The 27257-nt window shown below is 37.1% G+C and overlaps 1 protein-coding gene across 1 annotated transcript in view; it reads left to right on the plus strand.

The window, feature by feature from the left end:
- Positions 1-27257, plus strand: part of LOC108234660 (cadherin-12) — a 130568-nt gene that overhangs the window by 95996 nt on the left and 7315 nt on the right. Inside the window, exons 7-10 of the mRNA XM_017414026.3 lie at positions 9290-9543; positions 14361-14497; positions 19227-19348; positions 26859-26976. Of these exons, the coding sequence (XP_017269515.1) occupies positions 9290-9543; positions 14361-14497; positions 19227-19348; positions 26859-26976 (631 nt within the window). The remainder of the gene's footprint in view (positions 1-9289; positions 9544-14360; positions 14498-19226; positions 19349-26858; positions 26977-27257) is intronic.

The raw sequence follows: 27257 nt of genomic DNA on the forward strand, positions 1-27257 counted from the left end.
ATTTGAGATTTTCATTTGTTGTCATTTGTAATCATCAAAATTAAACGAAATAAACATTTGAAATATATGAGTTTGTATGTAATGTATGAATATAATATACAAGTTTCACTTTTTAAATGGAATTACTGAAATCAATCTACTTTTTCATGATCTTCTAATTTTATGACCAGCACCTGTATATATGGTTATTAGTTTTCTTGTTATAATGAACACAATCCTCTGAATTCCTTTCCTCAAAAACTTGTCACATTTTGACCACATTTAGCAGTCATGAGGTAGAACTAAGATGTTCACTCTGGTCATTTACCACTCACTTAATTGTAATAAAGCTATAGAATCACTGAGGTGTAATATCATTATGAAACTTTCCATTTTTTGTTTGTTTGAACAAGATATATTTTAACAATGGCTGCTTTTGCCCTTCAGTCTTCCTGAGATGGTATCAGGCTGTAAAAAAAATGGACCAGTGACAGAAAGACAAAATGAAGGAAATACTTTATTTGCACAAGCACTGATTAAATGCTAAATAACGCTGGCAAATGGCTCTGTCAACCAACTGTGTCCTGTTCAAAGACAAGAGTTTAAACTTACTTATTGATTAAAGTGCTGAATGTTCCTGTGGGAGGTGAAAATGAGTTATTTTAGTCCCCATGTGGCAGGGATTGGAAAGGAGGAGGAAAGGAGGAAACAATACCCCAGAACAGCAGGAGATTCAGGTGCCAAACACAGAAGAATAACACCTCACCAAGGAACCAAGCAGGGTGCAATGTGTGTGTGCTCCTATCTCTGGTTATGCATGTGTTGTGAGTTAGTGAATAAGGTACAAGGAAAGAAAAAAAAAGAGATTGCAGAGAGTGACAAAGAGACGGCCGAGGTGGTGCTAGATGTCGATGAAGTGCCCTCTCTCTGGTGGCTTGGAGAGGCGTGGGTGTAATAGATTAAACTAGCGTCTCGGGGCTCATCCCATGGCTAACCCTGCCCTATTAAGAGTGGCAGTGCAAGTCTTTCATAGTCACTCCACTCAACTGCAGTGTGGACAGAGCTGCTGGCAAGACACTCAAATGGCACTCCACTGTTGTGAGCAGTGAGAGGATGGAGATGCTCGGAGGCAGCCAAGGACACAAACCGATGTGACTGATGGCAGCACAATAAAGTGAGCATCTCTTCTCCACAGTGTTAAGACCCTCTGGTATTCAGAGGGACAGGAAATGGCTCTCTGGGGCATGTAAGCTTTTCTTTACTGAAGATAAGCTGGTTTTACTCTCTGGTCAGTTGTCGGCTGATAGTGGTCAAACGTCTTTATTATTCTCCAGCATGACAAAATTTTGCTGAACTGTCAATCAAAGATTACTTTGACCTTATAAAGGACTGAGATTATAGAGATTAAAGACACAAGGCTCTGTCCAAACTTTTTTTCTCACAGGGGTTTGTGCCAAGTATTATGTGATTGGTCAGAAGTTGTTGTGGGTGTGTTCATGCGGAAAGGTTGGGGAGCTTCAGTGGAGTCATTTTGCTTCTGATGCTCTGCTAAGAAGCAGCTGGCCGAGGATGTTAGAAAATACTGCCGTCTTTATAACTGTTTTAGCAAAACTTAGAAACCTATGACCTTCAAAAGATAGTCAGTTGACAAAGAACTTGTAGAAGAAGATATCACAATTATTGTGCATTGAGTAGACACAGGTGGCTCTTCATGGCTGTGGTGGCCAGAAGAAAGTACCGGGCAGCATAGGGCACATTCCTTTTGTTTGCTCATTATTGTTCACCGTCTAATTTGCAAATGCCAAACAGCGTGTACTGCTGCAGTAAGTTTAATAAAAAAATGTCTTTAAAAATCTGTAAAAGGACAGAAGAGTTGAGAAGCTGGCAGGAAGAAACACATTTTAATGCTGTAGGAGGAGGGAAGAACTTCCCAGGAGTTCCAAGCTAAGTGTCTTGTGGACTACGAAAGGTGTTGGGAAAAATTTAACACCTTGCAACGATGTGACCGCAAACTGACTTCTTGACTTCTTATGGAGTATAACAAAGCCTCTTTGTTTTTTTAACATCCTTCTACCAATATACCAATATATACCAATATACTCACTGTCCCTCTTCTGCATATGTCCAAACATCTCAGTCTGGCTTCTCTAACTTTATCTCCCAGTCGTTTTGACCGTGCTGTACCTCCGATGACCTCATTCCTAATCCTATCCATTCTGGTCACTCTTAAGAAGAACCTCAACATCTTTAACTCTGCCACTTTTAGTATTGCCTCCATCAATTTTTTGTTTTCTATCTTTTTGTCAGTGCCACTGTCTCCAAACCATACAACATAGCTGGTCTCACTACCGTCTTGTAAACCTTTCCTTTGACCATCGCTGCAACCCTTTTGTCACAAATTACTCCTGGACTCTTTTCTCCACCTGTTTGCCACACTACCCATATTCCTGGACATTCAACCCTAAGTACTTGAAGTCATGCGCCTTTATGACCACTGCTCCTCGTAGCCTCACTGTTCCACCTGCCTCCCTCTTATTCACACACATGTACACTATCTTGCAAAGGCTGACTTTCATTTGTTTCATTCCATCTACAAAATACATCAAGTATGCATAAAAATGTGGAAAATGAGAATAGTTTTAAAAGACAGACACCGTACAAATAATTTACTCTAAAAACCTTTGAATATTATGAGATAAAGTCTTCCATCTGTTTTCTGTTGAATGCTCTGTCTGAAATCATTATTATTATAATTATGCTAACAGATTTGAACTGACAAATCTCCCAGTCAATAGCAGTTTAATGTGACACAAAGCAGAAGTTTCATTTAGTTGTCAGTCCACAAAAAAAGGATTTGTTTCTTGGTTCTTGTATTTACATTTGTCATTTTGTTCTTGAGTTTACAATTTGGACTGCATGCTCCATGTCTTATTTCCCTGTATTTGGTGTATTTATGTGGCAGCATTACAGCGCCACATATAGGTCTGGCATAGTTATTACAGCATTTAGGTCAGTATTATTTTGAATTTTCTGTGTGGATGGCTTTTTTTTTGGTCTAGAAATGGTGCTGAATTTACAGAGAAAAAGGTCAGACACAACATTCCCATGAGGACAGGGCCTCAATGTGTTAATGATTCATAAGTGGTATTGTAAATATATAATACCGTGGATAAGTAGATTCAAGGTCGCTCAGTGTGTCACAGATTAAAAACATCGCTGAAGCTTTTTCACAGCTATTCTATCTTCAGCATGCTTGGGCAAAGCGACTGTTTAGCACAAGCACGTGACATCAACCCGCTAATGATTGTCAATGAAAACATTCACTCATGATTAGTGCCAGAAAGCTATTCTGCACATTAGTGAGTGGGTATATTTGAGGGGTGAGAAGAATATTAGACCTTGCTATTGTAATACTAAACTGAACACAGTCCCAAACTGACAACTCATTAAATATGTATATAATTGTGGTTCTCCAATCCCTAAAATAAACTCTAAGCTTAAATGAAGAAGCTGCAACCAACATTTGATATTTGCACAGTGGAAAAAAAGGGAAAAAAAAAAACCTGAGTGAGCAATTTGAAACAGCTTTAACAGCCAAATATTTGAGTTTTCTGCTGTGCCCTTAGAATGTCTCAGTACAAACTGTTAACAAGCTCTGCCATTGTTTTGTTTGTCTGATGACGTTAGGACCATTTAATATGTGTGAAGTATAATGGTGTAGAAGCGAGACCGTGATGCGTTGATTAGTCCCTTGTTCTAAATTAACCAATTCCCTTGGAACATAACAGGTTCAATTGGCAGGGAAAAAAAAAAAGTTGCTTCATTCAGTACCAGTTCCAGTGCAAGGAAGGTGCACATTTACATATCAAAGGGTGCAGCACCATGTCTGGAATTTCAAGTGTGTTCTGTTGTGATGTTGAAGAGCAGCAGCACTGACATGAGAGGAACTCAGTCTGTCCTCCTTACAAATTTTACCATTGATACACTTCCTTGTTGTGTCCACAGTAACCCATAAAAAGGCGCATAACAACTGAAGCTGTAATGAGACACTTCAAACGCTCGGTTGGACATGCAAAGGTGTACGCAACTTGTTTGAGGATAAAATATATTTGAATTGGAGTAACACTTGTTCATACAGCGCTGGTTGTGAGTGTGTAAGTAGGTCATCTGCGAGGAATGGGGAAAACACGTTAAAGATTTCTGCAGTCTCAGAACAAATGGACATTTTTTTTTTCCTTTCTTGGGAAATTTCCCCTATGGCCTACAGATCTGATTTGATTCTCTCTAAGTCAAGCGTTGACACATTAGCACAGCTTCTCATTAACTTAGACTTTCTCATTACCCCCTCCTGGTCTCATTTTATCCCAATTTAACAACAGATATCCCAGACATACTTAGACCATCATGTGTCTCAGACACATTTAAAAGGCAGTGAAGCTCTTAACATTTCTGGTTTGCACCCAAAGCGGAATATGTTAATGAATCTGAGGAATATGCTTGACAGCTAATCATATATGCATTGTACCATTTCCCTTCTCCACAAGGCCTTACAATCTAAACAGTGCCATGTTTGATGAAACACAAGTAGTGTTTTTTTTTTCTTTTGTAAGAAAATCCAAATGTAAATACAGTAAATATGTTAAACTAACTTCTGTAATAGATGACATACTGTGTTAAAATGTGCAAAATTATTCAGTCCAGTTAGCATACCCATTGGTTGCCATGTTTGTATATAAACTAAAAATGTGTTTGAAAATTTCTATTAGAATACCTAGAGAGATTCATGCAATATGGTTGTTGTTGTTAACCCTTTACTGGACAGGGAAGCTTTATTGATCAAACAAAATGCCCTTCAAATGTCTGCATGAATTTTTGAAACCAAGTAGAATATGCCAAGCCAGTCACTACAGATTCTTACTGTGGTGCCTAAAAATTACCATTGTTTGCTAATCGGGGGATCACAAGCTACAGTTTTGCTCCCTTTACTGCTCCCCTCTAAAGGTTATGGTCAAACTGTTAAAAATAACATTTTACAGGTTTAAACAATTATGCTATTCAGATAGTTTTTGCTTGTGTAGGATTTATTAAAAGTAGTTTAAATTTTGGCATAAATAACAGTGGCACCATTTTTTAAAAAATAAATAGAAGTGATACTGAGTCAATTATCAGGCATGCACTTTTAACACTTTTAATTAAATACATGTCTGTATATATATAATGGGTGAGCATTGACAACACTAATATGTTGGATTCGTTCCATGGTACAAAATACAGGAAGGGTGGATGTTTGCACATGCATCTGGCACCTTACAAATCTCTACAACAATATGATAATTGTGGTGTTTGTGTTGTCAGTATGCTCTTGTTTTCTTTACTCATCAGCTTCTACCAGCTTAGTATAATTCATTGAGAGATGGTTGACATCCCAAGTTTCTGTTGCTGTTATTTTGCGGAAACAAAACCAAAAAACTTGGAAAATCTTGCTTGAAATAACTAGGACTTGTTTTAGCCAGTCAAATTTCCTAATGCATATATATATATATATATATATATATATATATATATATATATATATATATACACACACACACACTTTGTGTGTGTATATCACTTATTATTATTATTATTATTATTATTATTATTGTCACTTATTTACAACATGATAATTTAATTGCATGAATATCCAGCCCTGCATCCAAACAGAATTTATAATAGTTCTCTTTATCCACCAAGAAAACAAAACAAAACAGTTGACAGTGTCAGTTTTGCAAAACCTTTAAATGACACACACATACTCAATGCAAAGTGGCATATTGGTGTTTTCTTAAAACAATATAATTTGGAGAATACTGTTTAGCATTCATTTTGTAACTTTGGGTGTTTTTCAACATTGGATGTTTTTCAGGCGGAGGCAAATCAAAATGCTCTTCATCATTTCCTGAGTTCAGCTAATACCCAAATGCAGTGCAACCAGACTGACAGACAATATGATAAATTATGAAAATTTAATAAAAGTCACTAATAATTCAGAGTCAAAAGAGGCTGGAGCGCGCTGGCAATCAAAGCCTATTAGACTTCACTCAAAACAAAGCTCAGGAGGTGCTGGAATAATTTAAAAAGGGGAACAGAAAATACTCCAAAAACTATGCAAATTCAACAACAATGGGAAGGTAAATGAGAGCAAGCTGAGAGAAAAAAAGCTTCTCTTTATCTAAACAGAGGCTAAATTGGCAACAAAAGATAGATCACACAAACATTATCTTTCTTTCTGTTTAAACTTGTCCTTCTGAAACAGACCTGTAAGTGTGCTCATAAATCTCAGCAACAGAAGGATCCGAAACCAGTCCTTTTTCTATTTCCAAATTCCATTACATTTTGACGAATAGCAAGAAATTGTATGAGATTGGCACTAACCAGGTAAAATTGTTTTATCAACCCATCACATTTAACATTTCTGACTCCACCTGCACCTGCATGGCATTTTCCATGCTGTTTTCAGACATCATTTACGCAAAGTAATTTGTCAGCCGAAACTCCACGACACCAGCTGTGCTTACTGGGAGATTTGTGTCTAAAAAACTTTTGCAAAGTCTAAGTGTGAAAACAGCAATTCCCCGAACACGCCACAGTACTGGCTTCAGCTAGCAGGGGATTACAGGACAATTAAATGGTTATAAAGGTTGAGATTTGGGGGCTTTCGTCCTAATTGTGGTGATGCAGCATGTTGAGATGGAGAGCAGAGCTCCTCTTCATCCCCTGTGAGAACCTGGTTAATGAGGCCTGGTGTACACCTCCTGCTGTCCACCTCCCCTGCATTGCTCTTCCCCCAACCTCTCTCCACCTGTGCATAATTTCAGCTGAGCTATGCATGGCTGTCCCCAGGCACAGATTTAGCTGCAACATGATCTATGTATGACCTAAACTGTGATACATGGTGCAAGAGTGCACAATCTTAGGTGTTCTAATGGTCGTTTGGTATTTATTTTCTAGTCTTTCATCAAGCTGGTTCTGAATAAACTTCACATAATGATAAGTGTTTGATTAGACATTGATGCCTCTGTTGCAGTCTGACTCACAACTTGAGTATGCCAAGTTTCCTTTTTTTTATTTTTTTGATGCTGATTTCCAGGAAATTAAATGAACGAGCAGGAAGCTCAGTAAACTGGAATAATAACTTCTAACCAGCCTTATACAATACTTTCACTCTAACTTGATTGTTTCGATCAACATTTCAATAACACCCACATTAAATTCAGCGTGTACACAAAGCTGGTGGTTTGTCTTTTGTAAGTGTTGTCACTTCTTGAGAGATATTGAAAGGGACAGAGTGTATTTCCTGTTAAAGGATCCTATAACCGTGTCCTGCCAGTTGCATCTGCTGCGCAATCAAACCAATCACGGCAGTTGATGGTCAGTGATTGCTTTCAGATTGGCTTGCCTTCACGTGGCCCTCTTTATTTATTTTTTTATTTTTTTATACGAACACCTGCTGTGGATGCAAGACTGTGAAGCTATGACGACGGAGGAGAGACAGAGGGCCGGGGAAGCATCTGCTTTCCACTCTGAAATCACAACTTCACGTCTTGGTTCATTTCGAGTGATTGGACTCTAATTATATTGCTAATCCATCTATGTTCAATTTGAACCGATAATTGGTCATTTTATCCACCATTTAAAAAAAAAAAATCTTTTTCAGCTATCCCCCTAGCACCCCTTCCTACTAGGAGTCTCTGCCTCTTCTCATACACACATTTTGCAACACTATTACCAGCTGTTTTCTCTTGCTGTCTTCTGAAAGAACATGCCAGAAAATCGAAGTCCTGGGGCAGGGAGATAGCATTGGTGCCATAGTGGTTACATGTTAGTCAATTTGAAATACACCGAAAGGAATGCCTCTCATGTGACTCCAGGCCAGCAGAGCATGACCGGCTGCAAGCTCGCCAAGTTTGGCTGGTCACACATGATGGGGCAGGAGACGGGCAGAAGCATGAACACGGGTGTTGTTGCTGTCAGATGTGTACACCTCAGCAGCAAACAAGTTGAGGAGGCAGATTCCTTTCCTTGCTTTTGACTAATTGACTCTGAGCTGACATGTCAGAGGTTCAAGGAGCAGCAACATACAGTACGAACTCCTAGGTTGTTATTTGGAAAACTCTTGTAAGTAAGGTGAAGTACTGCTTAACCAAGAAACTGCAGCTTGACTCTGAGAGAGGAGAGCATCTTTTTTTTTTCTTTTTCTTTCGTTTGTTTTTCAGCCTTCAGTTCTGCTTATCAAGATCAGAAGAACATGGCTGTTTGGCTATGTACAGGCTGATGATGACAACTGATAGCAGTTGCTCATGCTTGAAAGTAGTACATATCAAAAAAAAAAAAGAAGAACTGAGGGCAAATTGCTGTCAAGGCTGAAGATAATTAAAAGCAGAGTTTTCCTTGAGGGGATGCTTATCTCCCGCTAACTTCTGTGCCAGAGTTTTAGACTAAGATCACCTTATGTTTGGAAATGAGTTAAAGCTGTTTTGGCCAAACTTTGTAAATGTAATTTGCAATCTCATGCAATATTGTAAAATCTGTTTAGATGCACCTGTATTAGATGTTGTGGATGACTCTCAGCTACTACCATATTAAGCTTAAGTTTATTATCTGTGCATTTGAGTTATAGGCATTTTTCTGGTGGTTAATATTGATTAGCTTGACCTGGGTTGACTCTAGAAGTTAATCAGTTGTAGATCTGCATCCAGTGATTATTTTCTTAGAGCTTCATTAAAACCCATCCAACTGTTTTTGAGATATTTTGCAAACAAACAACCAGAGTTGACACTAACATTTAATGCCAACATTTTAAGCAAAAATGGCATGTAATGTGTAGTACTCAGAGTACTTGTTGTGAATGAGTCTCAGTTACTACCACCCAATATTTTAGCTTCATTGCTGTAAAATTGGCTGCGTTATAGCCATTTTAGAGTTTTTACAGTCATTTGGTGGTGGCAGCCCTCTTGAATTGGATTGAACCAGTTGTAGATGTACATGACATAACTGTTTTCTGAGACTTTTTTTAAAATACATCTTGTAATTCATGATATAGTTTAACACAACAGAGAAGCAAACACACACACAGATATGGGGAAAAACATCTCCCTTTTGCTGTCACTGGCAGGCAATAACGACATACTACTTTTGAAAACAAACCTTTTGGGTTGCACAGAATAAACATTACACAAAGTGAAAATTGGAGTAGAAATTCTTGCATACTTCACATGATTTAAACGTTAGATTTGAAATTTACTTTGTTTTTATAACTCTTTTTTTGTAGCCCCTGGACTATGAAACCAAGAAGGCATACACCTTCAAGGTAGAAGCTGCAAATGCTCATTTGGATCCACGCTTTCAGAGCTTTGGGGCCTTCAAAGACACGGCAACAGTGAAGATTAACGTTTTGGATGTGGATGAGCCCCCGGTGTTCAATAAGCCCTCCTATGTGATGGATGTGTACGAGGACACACCCGCAGGCACCATCATCGGCGCGGTGACGGCACAGGATTTAGATGCTAGCAGCAGCCCAGTCAGGTAAAGTTAAAGTGCTCTTTCTAAGAGTACACAGTGTTATATAATGTTTTTATGCCTTTAATCATTTTCTTTAATATCTAAGTCACATCTCAGATTTAAAAAAATCTCTTAAAAGTTTGCCCGCAGCATAAACCAGTGCATTCCAAAGGCTGGGTGTCTGACAGGCTTGAAAAGACATAAGAATGCCTGTGGAAATAGCACACAAATGTGATGAAATGTTGAAATGGGATAAAAAAGGTTAATTTTAATCCCTTTCAATTTTTATTATCACACTTTCTTGCTGTTGTTGTTGTTTCAGTGTAGTTTTTAAGTCCAGCTTTAAAAACAATCACAATAGGATATTGCTGTTTTTCTTTTTTCAGTGAATCTCTTTATATACATACATGACATCTCATGAGATTAAATAAAAGTCAGAGTGGTGTATGCATTTCCTTTCTCTTGGAATGCATTAAATTTAGTCCGTAACTTCACCTGACTAGGGTGACAGAATTTAACGGATTGTCTGACTGGTCATGTTGGGATTCAACAAGATTGTGTGCACTAAAATTGAACCTATTGGCCATATCTTTATGTTTGTTTTTGTTTAATAATTTCAAATATTTACTTATAAAGATAAAGAAAATTTAATGCCTAGTGGTTGTGTTACATGTGAAATGTGAGCATAATATAATCTATAGTTGTTACCATAAAATAGTGTGAAAATTTTGTTTTAGCCATACCCATATATTTTATTTTACAACCTAACATATTTGGAGTTTTAACCTAATTCAGTAGAGTTGTCTAGAGCTAACCACTAATGTGCTTTCAGGACTTATTGCTGTGTTGATGTATAACCAAGTCAACCAACAATTAAACTGTAATGTTGAAAATAAAATAATAATAATAGTAATAATAAAAGAGTAATATTTCTTAAGTCCTAACCATGATGCAGAGTGTTTAAAACTTAAACACTGAGTAGGAGACAGAAATGTATCAGTGAGTTCAGTTATAACCATTATTTACACCTAAAAATCTCTGGTAAAGTTTAGACCTCATTTATGCAAAATATCTTGTTATTTTATTTGTAGTCTTGAGAAAATGCGTATTGTGAATTATACATGCCTAAATTTTGATACTTGTTTTAAATGCTCCACTAGTGGAACAAATATATTGTTTACTCAATGGTAAAAGACCTAAATAATGGAATATTGTGTTAGTGCAGCCAGTGATTGAAGGTTTAAGTCCTCTAATACATTCATCAGTGTCTGCAGTCTTTATTCATCAGTGTCATGGAGGTTCCAATCCTGAGAGTTTTGTCAGGTTTAGTCATCAGACTGAGGACTAATCAATCTATGCAGAGCATCTGACTCTGTCATGTAAAATCCTGCTAGCATCATTTTCTGGCAGGTCAGCAATTGTTGGTGACACAGTGAAACATGGAGGGAATGTTCCAGCTGTATTACAGGCCTCATTAGAAATGCCTTCAGAAATATGTTTAAGCAAATTAGTGAGTGTATCACTGTGTTCAATCATTTGTTTAGATGGTTGCCATGGATTGCTGTAGCATTGTTAGATAAGCTGTATTCTCCAAATGGAATCATTTTAATACATCTCTATACAGGTACATCTCATTAATTACAAATAACATTGAAAAGTTAATTTATTTCAGTAATCCAATTCAAAAAGTGAAACTCATTTTATGGATATGTTACACATAAAGTGATTTTTTTCAAGCTTTTTTTTTCAGTTAATTTTAATGACTATGAATTCATTTATTGAAAACCCAAAATCAGTCTGTCAGAATATTAGATTACTTAAGAACAACAAATTTGAATATGCACTGTAGCTGGAGTTGGAGCTTCAATAATTTCCTCACACAGATGGATTCAGGACCTGGGCTACAACTGTCATATTCCTTGTGTCATATCACTCCTGAACAAGAGACAACGTTAGAAACATGTTACCTAGACTAAAAAAAAATAAATGAAAAGACTGGACTTTTGCTCAGTGTTCCATTGTCTTTTTTTGAGATGAAAGTAAATTTTGCATTTCATTTGGAAATTAGGGTCTCAGAGTTTGTCGGAAGAGTAGAAAGGGACAGAATCCGAGTTTCGTGAGGTCCAGAGCGAAGTTTCCACAGTCAGTGAGGATTTAGGAAGCCATGTGATCTCCTAGTGTTGGCCCACTGGGTTTTATCAAATCCAAAGTTAGCACAGCCATCTACCAGGATATTGTAAAGCCCTTCAGAGCACTTCCCTCTACTGGCAAGCTTTATGGAGATGCTGATTTCATTATGAGTTCATTTATTGTACAGTATATGGACATACTTTTCAATAGACTACCATTTGTGTATGATTGTTATTTTTAATTGGTTTTGTGAATCTTGCTAAACTCCAGAAATTATGCTTGAAGCATCATAACCTTTCTCTTTCTTTTGTCTTTTTTGAGTCCCAATAAAACATCTGCATCAAACTTTCTACACCCCTTTTTTTTTACTTTTGTCAGTTGTAGATAACAATAGCCTGTCCTCTGCAAACAAAGAAAATCCACTTTTAAAAATTGTATGAGAAACCTTTTTTAATATCTACAAGCTACTTTTAGTAAGACAGATTGCTTCATAGAGCCTTTTTCTTTCTTTTTTTTTCTCCAAAGATGAGTCACTAGTGTTATTCGAAAGTGGCAAAAAAAGGAAAAACCTGTTGCATGGCCAGCAATTGTTTTATTATGAATATTTAATTTCCAAGAAAACAAAAGACTTGCAGAAGCAGAGATTTGTTTGACAGAAAGCTAATGCCCTCTGCTCTACGGATCTCCACTTTGTCTCCAACACTTTAAATATTCATCAGTACCACAGATGACATTGTTATTTTGTACATCTTTAGAGAGCAGCCTTGCATTCTTTGCTTCAAAACAATAGACCAGATGACCCGTCATGCATAGGGAATTATGCTTTTAGACTTTAAACTCAATTGATTCAGCTATTTAGTGCTATGCATTTGTGTTATCTCTTGCTGGGGAAGAGAGAGGCATCATGAATACTGCATTGTTGACGTATTCTAAAGAGGTTCTCAAAGTTTGACTGGGTTTTAAAGACTGAAAGTTTGGCCCCATTTTGACTAATATGGTACTATCACAACTTACAAAATACTGAAGAGCCACACCAGTCATGCATTTTCAAACACTACTACATCACAGCCATAGATTGTAAAAATCAATGAGTGTGCATAATAAACAGAAACATGCCCTTTTTGTGAAATTACCTTGTGTATGATACTGAAATTGAGGCAATTAGCATCACAACTCTTCAAAGCAGGAGATAAGTGTAATTAATTTTCATATCTACAGCTGTAGTGTAGACTTAGTGTTATGTAGACGCTTTAGATCTATGAATTCTTTCACAGCTTTTGATGAGCTCCATTTAATTAACTGGACCAATTGCAAATAAAAACTTTTTTTTCTGAATGTTTTCTATCTTGTTGAATGCATTTTTGTCTTTTTTCTGCTTATTTAATTTTTTTTTTTAGTTCAGAAGACTGACAGAATTAATGGAGGTTTATTGTTTTGCTGAAGGAAACACTTTCTCTTAGGTTTTAATCTGTATAATTCTCATTATGACAGTGTTTTTTTGGCAACTAAGGCAAACTAAAAACAAAACATATGTGTCAGGAGTCCGTGGAGTCCCACAGAGTCCCCTCCAAAAAAAAAAGAAAAGAAAAAGTGCTTTGCCTCAAGGAAAAATTACAGACCATTGATCTTTTGAACTCTTGATGCTGGTTTGGCTGCAATATTTATCAAAGAGACTCACCCTAAAGTTGTTCGACACATTCATGTTCACTTCAAGGCTGCATCCAACACAGAGTTAGTGAGAGGACAAATCAAATCTGAAATCAAAAAACTCATGCTTGTTTTCTTTTTCTCTCTCTCTTTTTCTCTCTTTATACTGAAGTAGTTTAGCTATTATTCTCATTACTCTAAAAGACTAAAGGGGCTGAACAAGCTCCAGGCCTGTTTCTATTAATGACTGAGTCAAGTCCAGTTTCAGGTTCTGAAGTGCAGCAAACAAGCATGATAAATATTCATGTGAGATTGTCTTTCAAGATCAAATAGCTTGCCACAAGAAAGAAATAGGGGGGAAAAAAGGAAAAAACTTCCAGAATGTTTGTGCAATGAGGCTACTCTTTATAGGAAAAGTCCAAGCTCAATCCCATGAGAAATTATGAATCTGCTCTGAGAATGTGCCCATGGGCAAGGCGTCAAATTCACAACCTGTGACCTCCTCGTGAAAGGGGAATAAAATATGACTTTCTCCTGATGGAATTCCATCAACGATTGTAAAATTATTAATGAAAAATGGCCTTTTTAAGATCAAATAGCATAGAGTGATGAATGGTGCTGTCAACGGCATGTGGTTTGGTTTTTGATTTTACTCCTTTTTTTTAATTTTGGTATTTGCATTCAGAGCAGCTTGATAAGACCACAGTTGCTTTTCCGAGAGAAGACTAGACCTGCTCCTATCAGACACCAAAGCAAGATTTTATGTCTTTGTTGTTCATTGGCCGTGAGAGATTGATACGCTTTCAACAGTGTATAAAATTCATTTATGTTCCCAAGAAAACCATTAGCTCAGCATGGCCAAATGTCTGCTCCATTACTAGATTGGAATGTATGTGCAATCCTCAGCACATTTTCTAGAAATGACCATTCAGAATGAGTAATGAAGACTACTCCAACATCATATTACACCTAACTCATATATGAGCCCAGAGGGAGAATCATTGTGCTTTAATCTTTTGCTTTATGTTTGAAATGAATGCGATTAAATAAACATTTTCTTATAGGTATTCCATTGACTGGAAGAGTGACTTGGACAGCTACTTTGACATTGATCCGGTGGAAGGGACGATTTCCACAAATGAGCTGCTCGATAGAGAGAGCATCGCCCAACACAATGTCTCCATCGTGGCAACCAAACTTAGTAAGTATGACAATGAGATCAACTAGATTCATAAAGGTGTCGTTGACCTTCCTTCACCATAATCTGTGTGAAGGATTTAACACACTTTTACTCAAGTCAATACTCATTCCTATTTTCCTGGAAAGGTTTATAGGTGACTATAAACCATGATGGCTCTCCTGGAGGGTTGTATCTTCAGGACATTGTCTCCTCCTGCATCTTTGCCTCAGTACTGTTTTCATCTTTAACAGCCTTTTTTTTAACACTCTTGATGCCATTGGCAACGGGAGGAAGCTTTTCTTCCCTGAGTCAACTTTTACTTACATCTCAGTAAAAATGTGAACGTTTGACAGTTTTACAGCAAACAGATGCCGCCTGCATGGGAGCCAGGCTCGAGCAAGATGGAACTATCGCTGTGGCTTTAAAATGTGTCATCAGGCTAATTATGTTTATTATGAAGGAACTAGAGCAAATTTCCGCATAAATAAGCAAATCCATCGTCATCAAGTCATCAAATCTGCTAAGAACCGTCAAAGTCATTATCCCAAAGGCAGGCTGGCGCTCAATCAAAATTACACACGCTGTATATTCATTAGGACAGACTGTGAAATATGGCCTGTTAAAGCTTGAATCATTGTCGCCTTGGAAACTGATATTACTTACTTCCCCTCAAGGTCATATCGGTGACATTCTAATTGTGTTTTCAGTGTGTGTGTGCTTCTTTGTGTGGCTTTATACATTAAGTGCCACAAAATTAGAAGATGAGGCAGACTGAAAAGCATACAGCGTGGATGAAGGAGGAGCAGGAGCCAGATGGGACTTTTATAAGGCCGTTGCATGTTCAGTCTGTCATACTTGATGAAGGAATGAAAGAGTATTTCTGCTCATTTTACCACTTGCACACCTGCTTTTTTACGCCTGTCTTATAATTCCCCAGTTGCCTTTTCTGGGTACTCCCTGTCAGCAGACCAATGTTTTTTGACAATTTTACTCACTCATCAATAGAAAAAAAGAAGAAAAAAATACAATTTCATAGTCAGTGTTTAAAACTAATTGTCAGGCTTGTGCAGAAGAAAACGAAATACAGCCAACAGCTCGGAGTTTGCGGCCCGCCTTGAGTTCAAATGTGTCTCTGACCTTGAGTTAGTTTTGGCAGAACTTTGCGTTCTGGGTATTGAATGGTTATTATGGCTCCTCTGTGCTGCACTCTATTGTCATCACTGGGATTGTGTCTGTCTATTATTTGGGTTTAAAACCATGAAGAGCAACAATAAGTGCTGAAGCGCAGATACCTTCAGTGTTCATACAAATAATACAGTTGCAGAGGAGAGGTCATGCAGCAACATTAGGACTTATTAAACCCTCAAGCAACCAAGTGGGGTCATTTATGACCCAAGCTATATAATTATGTGTCCCGTTTCTACGTTGTTTTACCAGAACAATGTTTCCTATAAATTTGTCAGTATACTTTATGCAGGGATTGGCCAATTGGTTTGCATGAGTATGTTATTAGATTTTATGGTAATTCTTTACTTATAAATACTATATAAATACTATATTATCTTATTATTCAGTAAGTAATGGCTGACAAACCTAGAGTACTTAGATTTGCAGCTACAGAATCACTGAGACAGATACTTGACACCTAAAGTAATGCTGAAAATAGTTCAACTGACTGAGATGAGTTGGCATTAGAAAATGATGATCATATCTTTAAGGTATCCAGCAACTATGATACAGAATTATCAAGCAGATTTTCAGTTTAAGACCATTTTGTTCAGAAATCAGGGTAGTTTTCAAGGTTCATTCTTTAGCCCTTTATTTCCACTGCATTGATAAGGGTAAATACAAACTACCAGGATAAAAAAATACCCTAGAAAATTGCTCTGGTAGGCAGAAGGTACTGGTAACTATCAGGGTGCTAGGGAAAGCACTAAATTCCTCAGACTTTCAACAACCTTTCATGAGAAATTTACATGAAATAACTGGGGCAGCTTCCTCTGTGAGTAGCTGCTGTCTGACCAGTTGGGTGTATGTCAACTCACTGCAATGCCAGCTTACTACACTATGATGTCAATACAAAGTAGATAATTAAAAGACAACTGGACTTCTTCTCTTGTTTCTTGAAAATCGTTCACCTCTCTTTCAAAATACTTGAGGTAAAGGATTTTCAAGAAACAAAACAAACCCAACTATTTTTCATTTAACCATTTAGGATCATGTCCTGGATGACTAAGAATGTGTGCCAACTATGATGTCAACTCACCAAACCAGATGACGATAACGCACCACACTAATGTATCTACTGTATATTATAACAACTCACTACACAATTTACTAATGTATCTAAACATGTTTATATAGATATATAAATATCTACATAAGAATATCATGTATATAACTCTTGATTGACTGAATATGTGCAGTGATTTGACTTGAAGTGCACTGAGTTTGTGTATAATGAGTTGGTGTTGCAGTGAGTTGATCTGCTCCTGACCAGTTGCCATATTTCAGCAGCTGAAGGAAAGCAATAAACATCAGCAACTTAATTACCCTAATCTACCCCGTGGCTCAGAATGTAGTGGAAACATGACAGGGCTGATATTACCGGGGTAAATAACTACCAGGGCAATGATTATGAGCATAGAAAAAGTTCCAAGTTACATAATGGAAATGTTCCTCATAATGTCTACCCTACACCTGATGTACACCTGATGGGAGCAAAGCAATGCTGATGATGGGCTAGGATTAGAAATAGTGAGTGTGGGAAAGCATGTGAACAAGCCCACAACTGAGATCTGCTCCAAACAGTCTAACATTGTTTGTCTTAAAATACAAGGAGTGTTGTATGGTGAACACAAAAAGAACTGTTGAAAAATTAATCCCTATATAGAATATACTGGGGTGAGCCCACTTGATCATTTTAGTCTATAAAATTACTTGAGGGTTAAAGTCCTCGGATGCCACAGCTGTTTCCAATGAGGAGTAAGTCAGTGCAGACCTTTCATTTCACCTTTTCATCTACAATGTTCCTGCATTGCTTTTTTAACATTTAATAATTCACAGCTGCTGGTTGACATTCTCCTTGGACACTTTTGTACCACAATGACAGACACTGAACCAAACCTTGGGGATGTGTCCGGTCATATCCAAACACTGCAGTCATGCAGCAAAAGGCAGCAGCGTTTGTACAGCTTTCCTGAGGTACAATGCATAGCAGAGAATATGGTAAACAAGAGCATGGGAGGAGTTTACAGTTTTTCTTTCGGCATCCCAACCCGGTGGCAATTTTTAGCAGGAAGATCTATTAAATGCAATAATAACCTTGGCAGCAAGCAATTACAGAGCACGCTTCCTCCCCAATTTATAGCAAATGAATATAGTTTCACACTTTTTATGAAGTTTTGTGTTACAAGTTTGCATACTTAATCTGCAGCCAGTTGCTCTTTTTAACAGATTAATATCCACAAGGAATCTTCTATCTGTGCTTGACTGCTTGCAGAAATTAGAATTATTTCATTATATCGAGTTTAATTACAGAAAAAAAAGTAATGTGCCGTAATGAATCCATGTATTCAGACAATTTTATCACTCACTTTCAAAGCATTTTATGCCAATGCAAGCTTTCCATGGTCCATATAAATACATAGAGCATGTTTTATTGGACTTAAACTGCTGATGCAAGTCAGATTTGAATGTAACTACTGTACCATTGCTCCATCTAGTGGGGTAAATGATATATCACCTATAGCAATAGTGATTAATCTTTGAAATGAGAGAAGAAATTTGTACATTTCAGCACTCATAAACGCTGGACATTAAAAATAGATATTAAAACTGTAACTGCCCTAGAAGAATATGAAGACATTTTTGATGACAAATGTAATCTATTTTTTTGACTGTGTGAGCATAAATGTTAATAGTTCAGTCAGTGTAAAGCAGCAAATCCCATGCTCTGTGTCATACCACAGTGGGAAGATTGCTTTTTCCACCAAGGTCAGAGACAGGTTACCAACTGAGCCGCGGCTGCTTTCTCCAATCCTTTAGTGATGACTACACAGACCCCCGTCTCTCGCCCTATTCTCAAGCCCACACCTACACACCTCAACCAGGCACCTACAGTATGCACCTATACACAGATGTACACAAACACGCATGCTCTGAGCCTCTGACTGCACAGCAAAGCCCATTCCCACATCAAATCCATAAAGTTTACCTCTCTCACAAAGAGAACGTTTCCCTGTTGTGTCCCCGAAGAGAGGCAACAATGAAACAGGCAAACCCAGATTCAAGTTAGTCTTACTCAAGGGGGCTTTCACACAATAATTACACTTGGCTGTGGGTTTTACTGTTCAAACCGCAGAGGAAAAAGGTTGTTTAAAAAAAAAAACCTTTTAGAAAAAAACAAATTTCATAAAAATGGGGATGTTTTAGATGGAGTTATAGAGTGAGTTTATTTCTAATTTACATTGTCAATTAACATAATCATAAAAAGGTAGCATCTGTGCAGTTTATGTCTCAGTGTGTTCTGGTCATATTACAGGTTATATATTACAAGAGTGTAAGCCCATCTGAATCTTTTTCAAGGACACTTTGACTCTATATCCAAACAGGCTGCCTTTCTACCGCCTGCAACAGTGATAAAAATGTAAACTTTCGCTTGTCATAAAGCCGTAGTGCTTCATGTAGCCACATGGTGTCAGTGCTGTGAAAAGACTCCCCTTTTGTTTTTTTCTGTTTACCTCCACAGACAGCCCAGTTCTGACCAGCCGAGTGGCCGTCACCGTCCACGTGCTGGACATCAATGAGTTCCCCCCTGAACTGGCTAGCCCTTACGAAACCTTTGTATGTGAAAATGCTAAAGTTGGGCAGGTACGTTGACAATTACTCTTCTTCCGTGCATGTCAGATCCTCATGTCTCGGGGGGGGTGGATCTTTTTTTTTTTTTTACTTTTATTTTTAGTGTGGTGACAGCTGCCGATGTGTTTCTGCTCCCACAGGTGTTTCTGCTCCCACCGAGCTGATATGTCTCCAAGGAGGCTGATAAAATTGAACCAATAGGTGTGACGTTTGAACGTGTAAAGACGGGAATTTAAATTAACACTTAAGAAGTGTTTATACTTTTGCACAATTACACACTTTGTAGTGTGTGAAGAATAAAATGAGTGATACCACATTCTTGTTATAAATACACATTTCTTTCACATAGTCATTCACTAATTTTAGCTTCCTCATCCCAATTATCTGTTATAAAATTTACATATAAAATGACTTATTTATACTGCAAGTGCTTGAAGTAAACTAATTATGTCAAATGGCATATTTCAGGCTCATGCACATGGTGTATTACAGACAATGAACACATTTTATTGCAGTAGGTTGAGCTTTTAAGTTGTGTTTTTTAGTTTATAGATGTTGATCCTCAAGAAGATAAGTTACCCTAAATCTGCAAACAACAATTTTCTGCTTCATGCAGCCTTTCAAATGACTCCACCTATTGCCAACTCTAGTTATCACCTACAGTTGAAGGCGATAATGTTTTTGCTGGTGTGTGTGTGTGTACATGTGTAGTGTAGCAAAATGATCATGAACCAGAGGAATCATTTGCATGAAACTCCAACAAAGTAGTTATAGGGTGTACATTTACAACCAGTTAACTTTTGGAGTCAATCCTGTTCAAGATGGCCGACAGAATTAGGTAACCTTAGTAAACTCATAAACAGCTATAACTCATCCAATTTTACAGATGTTAAAAAAAAAAAAAAATATTGTGATAGTAGTTGAAACTCAACCCCAACACATACTTTGAGTACTAACTGATGGCGCAAGAGCTTTCTGTCTGTTAGCAAAATGTCTTATGAACCACTGGATGGATTTTAATGAAACCTTTAGAAAGTAATCGATAGATGTACATCTAAAACTTATTAACTCCCAGTGTCAACGTGATTCAAGATGACCCCCACAGCAAATTGACCTTAGCTAACACCAACATGATTATGACACATACAATTTTACAGGTTTTGAGCTATACTTCTTGAGGTAGGAGCTGATTGTCACACTCAACACATACTTCAGGTGGTAACACATCTCATGAGATCTAAGGTTATTACATAAGATCCTGCATACCTTCCTTTGACTAAAACATCTTTAATCCTGCCCATTCTCATCATATGATGACCTTAGATTAAAACTTTTTTTTCTTAAGTATTTCATCAGCATTGTTTGCAAAATAACTACCGTACAAAATTATTTTTTTGCTTGACTAAAAGACAAAATGCCAAATGGAAGAAAGGTTGAATATGAAAATTTCTTTGGGGCAACAAGCCTAAAGGGACAAAAATAAAAATAATAATACAACCCATAACCCCTAATATTTGTAAGCAGCTTGGAAATACGGGTACAGATTTGTCTATAATAAGCAATCCTGGCAACTGATTTCACTGTGGGTTGCCTAAATAAAACCTTTTTGCCTCATTCGATTTTCTTCTTCAATAAGAGGTACGAATCAAAATATTAAACTGATTGTGTCACATAGTTCAATTCAGTCGGCGAGGCAATCATGAAGTGCAGCAGGTCTTTGAATATCTGCAACCCAGAGTTCATTTCAGAATACATATTTGGGATGCAGTGGAGAATTTGCCTGGCTGCATTGTAAACTACCTGCACCTGTAAATTAGCCCATTAGCTGGAATTTATATGCAGTTAGCGTTGTGTTTGAGGGGGAGTAGGGACAGCTTTCTTGGCAGTCTATCAAATCATTGTAGATGCCTCATCAGGTTGAGGAATTTTTTTTTTTTTTTTTCGTTTTTCAGGCTTGTTACGATCAAAACAATGGCTGTGCCCTTCATTTAGAGGCATCACTGTCTTCCCTGGCATGTGAATGTGCCAGGTTTTCTTCCCACGTGATTGACACAAAATAGCTTTCATGCTGGAAAGTGAGCACAGTGCCCTCCTAATAGATTCAAGTGTTGCATTGTATTCAGAAAGACCCTATCAAAGACATCCTCTATTTGAAAGTGTTTTGCTTCAAATGACTTCATGTGGATGTTTAGGTTTCACTGTAGAGAATGATGCATGGCAAGTACTGAGCATTTCCACAGAAAGTAGATTTCTCGTTTGTCTGTGCCCAACTTAATTGGGGTCATTTATTATTCTCTCAAACAGAGTAATATTTCATGTCATCAGTCACTACACAGACTCAAAGTCAATACCCTTGCATCGGACTGAACAGGTTGTTATGTAACTTTTAACTATTTTCCACGAAATATGCCTTTTCTCACTGCAGACAGTTTACAAGAAGGCATTGTTTGTGCTGACAAAGTTTACTCCAACTTGTCTTTACAGTCTTTCTGAAGTCACCTTCACCTCTACAGTTCCTGTTTGCTGCATTTTCTCTAATTATGTTACAGACTGATGAAGCAGCTTGCTGAAAATGCTTTGCTGTCTTCTAACCACATTCTCCTGCTTTCTGGGCATCAATCATTTTAAATTTCAGGGAAGCTAATGGCTGCTGATTGTTGGGGGAAAGGTTGACAAGTCACAGTAGTAACACAAATATAAAACTTGCAACACCTGAACTTAACAAAAGAAGGCTGCACACAAGATTCCAACTGATTACAAGGTCCTCCAAGTTGACTGCACTGTAGAGTCCCTGCAAAACAGCTAAAATAGATACATAAATAAAACTAATCAGCTTTTGATCAAGCTACTTTTTTTTTGTTTAGAGTAAGAACACTTCATGATGGTTTGAAAGCATGTGAGAATTCACTCACATTTTTTTAGGAGCCAGTGCTGCTGTCAATATTGATGACTGATGATTGATGATTGATGTATGGGGTACAGAGGCTGGTTTTAAAGGGTATCGCTGCATAACCAACACAAGAGCTGTGTCTGCACTGCTCTTCTGCATTGAAAGAAGTCAGCTGAGGTGGCTCCTGCATCTGATTAGGAAGCCTCTTGGAGTCATTCTTCTGAAGAGTTTCAGGGCATGTCCCAGTGGGAAGAGACCCTGGAGGAGACCCAGAACTTGCTGGAGGGATTATATATATTCTCGCTGGCCTGGAAGGGGTCTTGGGATCTCCCAGGAGAAGCTGGAAAGTGTTGCTGGAAAGAGGGATGTCTGTTTACTCTTTTGGATCTGTTGCCTCCACCACCCAACCATTGATCTTTTGACTACAGATGAACATTAGCCATGGGCTAAATCTGGTGCAATGCATCAGCCTCCTAATGAGTGTAAAGGCTTTTTTTCTTTTTTTTTTTTTTTTCTGGCAGCGACGGCACTGGGGCACAGTTGTAAGAGCTGTTGCCCTACAGCGAGAGGGTTGCAGGTTCCCCTCCTGGCCTTTCTGTGTGGAGTTTGTATGCTCTCCTTGTGCATGTTTGGGTTTTCTAAGGGTACTCTGGTTTCCTCCCACAAACCAAAAACATACATGTTAGAATAACTGGTTATTTTAATTTGTCCCTAGATGTGAGAGAAAGAGTGAATGGTTATGTCTTTGTACACTTCGTTTTTTTAAAACTCCCATTAAACAATGAAATTATATGCTTATAATACATGTTGTAAAATAATAGTTCATATTTAAATTTATGTCATTTGTAAAACAGTTCGACTTCTAATCACATCACAGAATGGGCAAATTTTGTACAAGAAATTTAAAACACTAAAACCCCTTAATATGTATCTGGTTTATTTTAAAATTCTCAAAATTATAGTTTAACCTTTTGGGGGAAAATCAATATCTCTCACAGATATCCAAAACATTGTACCATATAGGTTACATTTCTTTGGGCTCCAAAAGTGACATTATGTTGAAAAACTTAAAAGAGAATATATTTAAAACAAAGTTCTATGTTTTAATTATCAACATATTATTATGATATTGTGCTGCTTTTTCTCACTTGTCTTCTCTCTTTTCACCACTGTATTTTGAGTGCAAACATCATAAAGACAGCGTTTTGTACAGATCAGGTGCAATCATCTTGCAAAAAATGTCTTGTATTTAAAATGTATAATTTTTCCTCTCATTTGCTTTTTAAACTCTTTTATCCATTCCCTATAATCTTCATTTTATCTTCCCTTTTCCCTTTTTTTGCCCCACTTATTTTCCTTCCGTGCTTCCTCTCATGGTCCCCCATTCCAGCATGCACACTTCCCTGCAGTGTTTCCACAGCGTGACTCTACCAGGTGTTGCACACAGCTGGGGGATGATAAAGAATTGCAGATCTCTCTCTTGAAAAATCCATCACACATCCCCCTTGATGATTATCTTCACTCACACAGCTAAAATACATACAAACTGCTTGTAGTGAAGTGTCTCGTGCTGAGGCTCCTCTGATTGAAAATAATCTGTAACCGGAATGAAGCCAAGCAAGGAAATCGACTGATTATTTTCAGTTAAATGTGCGTCAAGATCAGGAAGGCGAGCAGAGATTTACAAATGAAAAAGATCACCGTTGAGGCAAAGTTAGACAGCAGGACATTTCCTTATTTCACATGTTCTCTAGCCAGAATCAACTGGTCAAGTGTAAAATGGGAAAAAGCAATATCAAAGGAAACAACAACAAAAAAACCCAAATCAATACATATTAGGTGCATTTAGTGCAGCCGGTTCTCTAATGTGTTTCTCTTGTTTAAAGATTTTGCTTTGCAATTTATCGTGCAGCATTGAAATGCTAAACCAGTGAATCAGCTTATTATGGTGAGGCAATTACAGTGATAGTTACAGCATTTAGCTGGCACTCTTATCTTTCTTTACTTACAATGCAGCTGAGTGTGAAAGCAAAATATACTTGAAGCTTTAACATATACAACAGCACACAGGAGTAGGCTTTTACAGCCGTAACAGCTCCGCTCGTGATCACAGGGAGGTGGGAAGTGCGTTTGAATGCAAGAAAAGGAGGAGTTCTACATGACAAATTCTAATTAAAAAGCCCATGCCAAGCTGTTTCGGCTGTTTCTTTCCCTTCAGCGTTCAATAGCTTTTTATGCATCTAAACGGTCTGCCAAGTGATGAACACCAAAGTTCACATTTACATTTTTTTTTCCAACAGCACCTGCTAACTTGTTATAAAACAAGTATATTTCTTCCCTCCTTTGACTACACTGTAAAACACATTTGCATAACATCTGCGTGATGACTTGTTTGGAATGTCTTAAAAAAAAAAAACAGTCAAGTACAGAGCAGCTGTTTTGCACTTCACTGTTTCTGACCAATCACAGCTGTCTGGGTATGTTACAGAAGTAGCTGGGTAGCTTAAAGAATTAAAGACACAGGAGCTAAAACTGAGTGCTTTCAAAACAAGGTGATTAGTGTTGCTTATATATGGTACATTAATTGGTTTTTGAACACTATTCTAACAAACATTATGCTGATGTAGATTCTCAGTCATCCAGGACATGTTGAGCCTAATAAATTGAATCAAACTTAACTTGACTTTTGTTTGATTCAAGTATACATATATTCAATTGATTTAACAGCATAAATGGCTGATTCTCTGAAATTACACATGAAAAAGTGACTTACACAAACATCATTAAATATATAGCTTTAGTGGGACCAATGCATTCATTATAGCTTTGTTCTTTATGAATAATGTGCCATTTTGCTAAAAAAAAAACAAAAAAACTTTATTTTATTTTATTTTAAAATAAACATTCACACCTCTTGTGTTTGTTTTTGTAGTACATTTGTGTTTTTGATTCATCAAAATAGAGTTTTAAAACTTAAGAGTTGAAACATTTTTTTTCACTTTCATTTTTATTATTTTTTAGGAATATATTATACAAAACATTGCAATCTGCCTAAAGCAGTGTTTGATGAACTTTTGCAATTATACAGAAATTATTAATTTACCAACTGAAATGACATAAACCAGTAAATTAGTCTCTAGTAATTGTTAGCTTCAGCAAAATGTATTCATCACAGAGCTTAGTTGGTTGGAGGGGACTGAGAGTGTGAACTTTACATCTGCCATGGGGAGCACGACAGGACACTCATCACACCTAGTGTCAGGTTTACTCCCCAGAAGGGATTTTTATTCAAATACTAAGAGGGCAAACAGAGAGAGCAACCAAGTTAGAATAATGTAACAAGACAGCAGGGCTGATTACTCGCTCCTGCATGTGGGGGATCCAGGGCACGAGGTCTTCAGCGGGTCAAGCCTGGAGAGTGAGGAGCAGCAGAATAGCTGTACAGCTGCATTAGAAGGACATTAAATCCTTCCAAACAAAGTTTAATGATAGTAGGGAAGCAAATGGAAATAAATTCTATACATTTGGTGGCTAAATTAATCAACTGTGTGTTGGAAGATGGAAGAGCATATAAGTTAGTTAGTTAGTTTTTGTTTTAGTCAACTTTTTCTTTTCTTTTCTTTTTTATCTCATTAAATGTTTTTTTTTTTTACTTCTGATGACATTTTGATGAAACCTTACGGATTATAAGATAGTGTATGTAACCTTCAATAACCAAGAAAATGAGTCTAGCTGCTTTCTTTTCAAGCATAAAGGATCAACATGACCTGAGTGACTGAGAATCTAAGCATCATTAACATTTCTATAAAAAATGTCAAATATTATTCAACAATTTATCAACTCCTCTTCAAGAGGAAATAAAACTTATAACTAGCATAAAGAGAGATTTCTGGAGTTCATTGTAAAAGGTCTTTGTGTGTTGCATTTGTAGATTGGCAATCACTGAGCTCATGATTATACAATCTCAGCAGAATCAGAAGTGTAATATATACAGCTAACAAAATAGCATCAGTAAACTCATTAGGTAGAGAAAATGCATAGCAAAATTACAAATAAACAGTTCCATAGCTTGGGTGCAGATGTCTAAGATTTCAACATCCAGGGTTTTATGCTTTTTTATTTATTTTTTTTATTTTTTGAGACAAAGGAAATAAATCTCACTAGAAATAAAATAAAAAATAATGAATAAATCAGAGAAATACTTCAACATGATGCCGTTGGTGTGGCTCACTCTGGAATTATAACCACTGAACAAGATCCAGCAGCTTTAAATGAAGTTAATCCATCACAGCATGTTTTGAGGTGATGGAGACATTCAAAGTTTTCAATCAAGTGCTCAGTGGCTGTATCCAAAATGACAGAGAGACCAATTCACTGCCTGGTTCTAGAACTGACAAGTCAGCCATGCGTTCTGCTCAGAACTTGTTGGCACTTCTGTTCAGTGTTGTATTATTTTTTTTTTTCACCTTACGACTGTAAAAATCAGATTTTTTTTTGCTGTGCCTAATGTTCTCAAAGACAACCAGTGTATCCCAGATGTATGACACTAAGTTAGGTTAATCTAGCTGTAACAGTTTAAATTAAATAAGGTGTTTTTTTTATAACTGATATATTTGTTGTTATCCCTACCAGGTGATTCAAATCTTTGGTGCAAAAGATGAAGATCTATCAAGTGCTGGACAACAGTTCTCCTTTAGAACGTCAAAGGAAGACATTAAGAACAAGAATTTCACAATCCGAGACTTTGGAAGTAAGTGTTTACTTAGTCCCATACACATACACAGACTTACAAGCACACACATAAATTGGAATTAAAACACTTTAAAAATGTATTCTTTAAGCTATGGAACAAATTTAAAATGTCTCTCTTTATCTGATAATTAATAGAACAGATAAGGAACCAAAAAAAAAAAAAAAGACAGCTACTGAAACAGTTGTTTCATACTGATAAAATGGTTTTACTTTGAGCTGGTTTCATTTTGGATTGCTTTTTGGATACATTTTAACAAAATAAGATTAGCACAAACCTTG

Source organism: Kryptolebias marmoratus, linkage group LG21 (genome assembly GCF_001649575.2).
Source record: "Kryptolebias marmoratus isolate JLee-2015 linkage group LG21, ASM164957v2, whole genome shotgun sequence".
Taxonomy (NCBI): domain Eukaryota; kingdom Metazoa; phylum Chordata; class Actinopteri; order Cyprinodontiformes; family Rivulidae; genus Kryptolebias; species Kryptolebias marmoratus.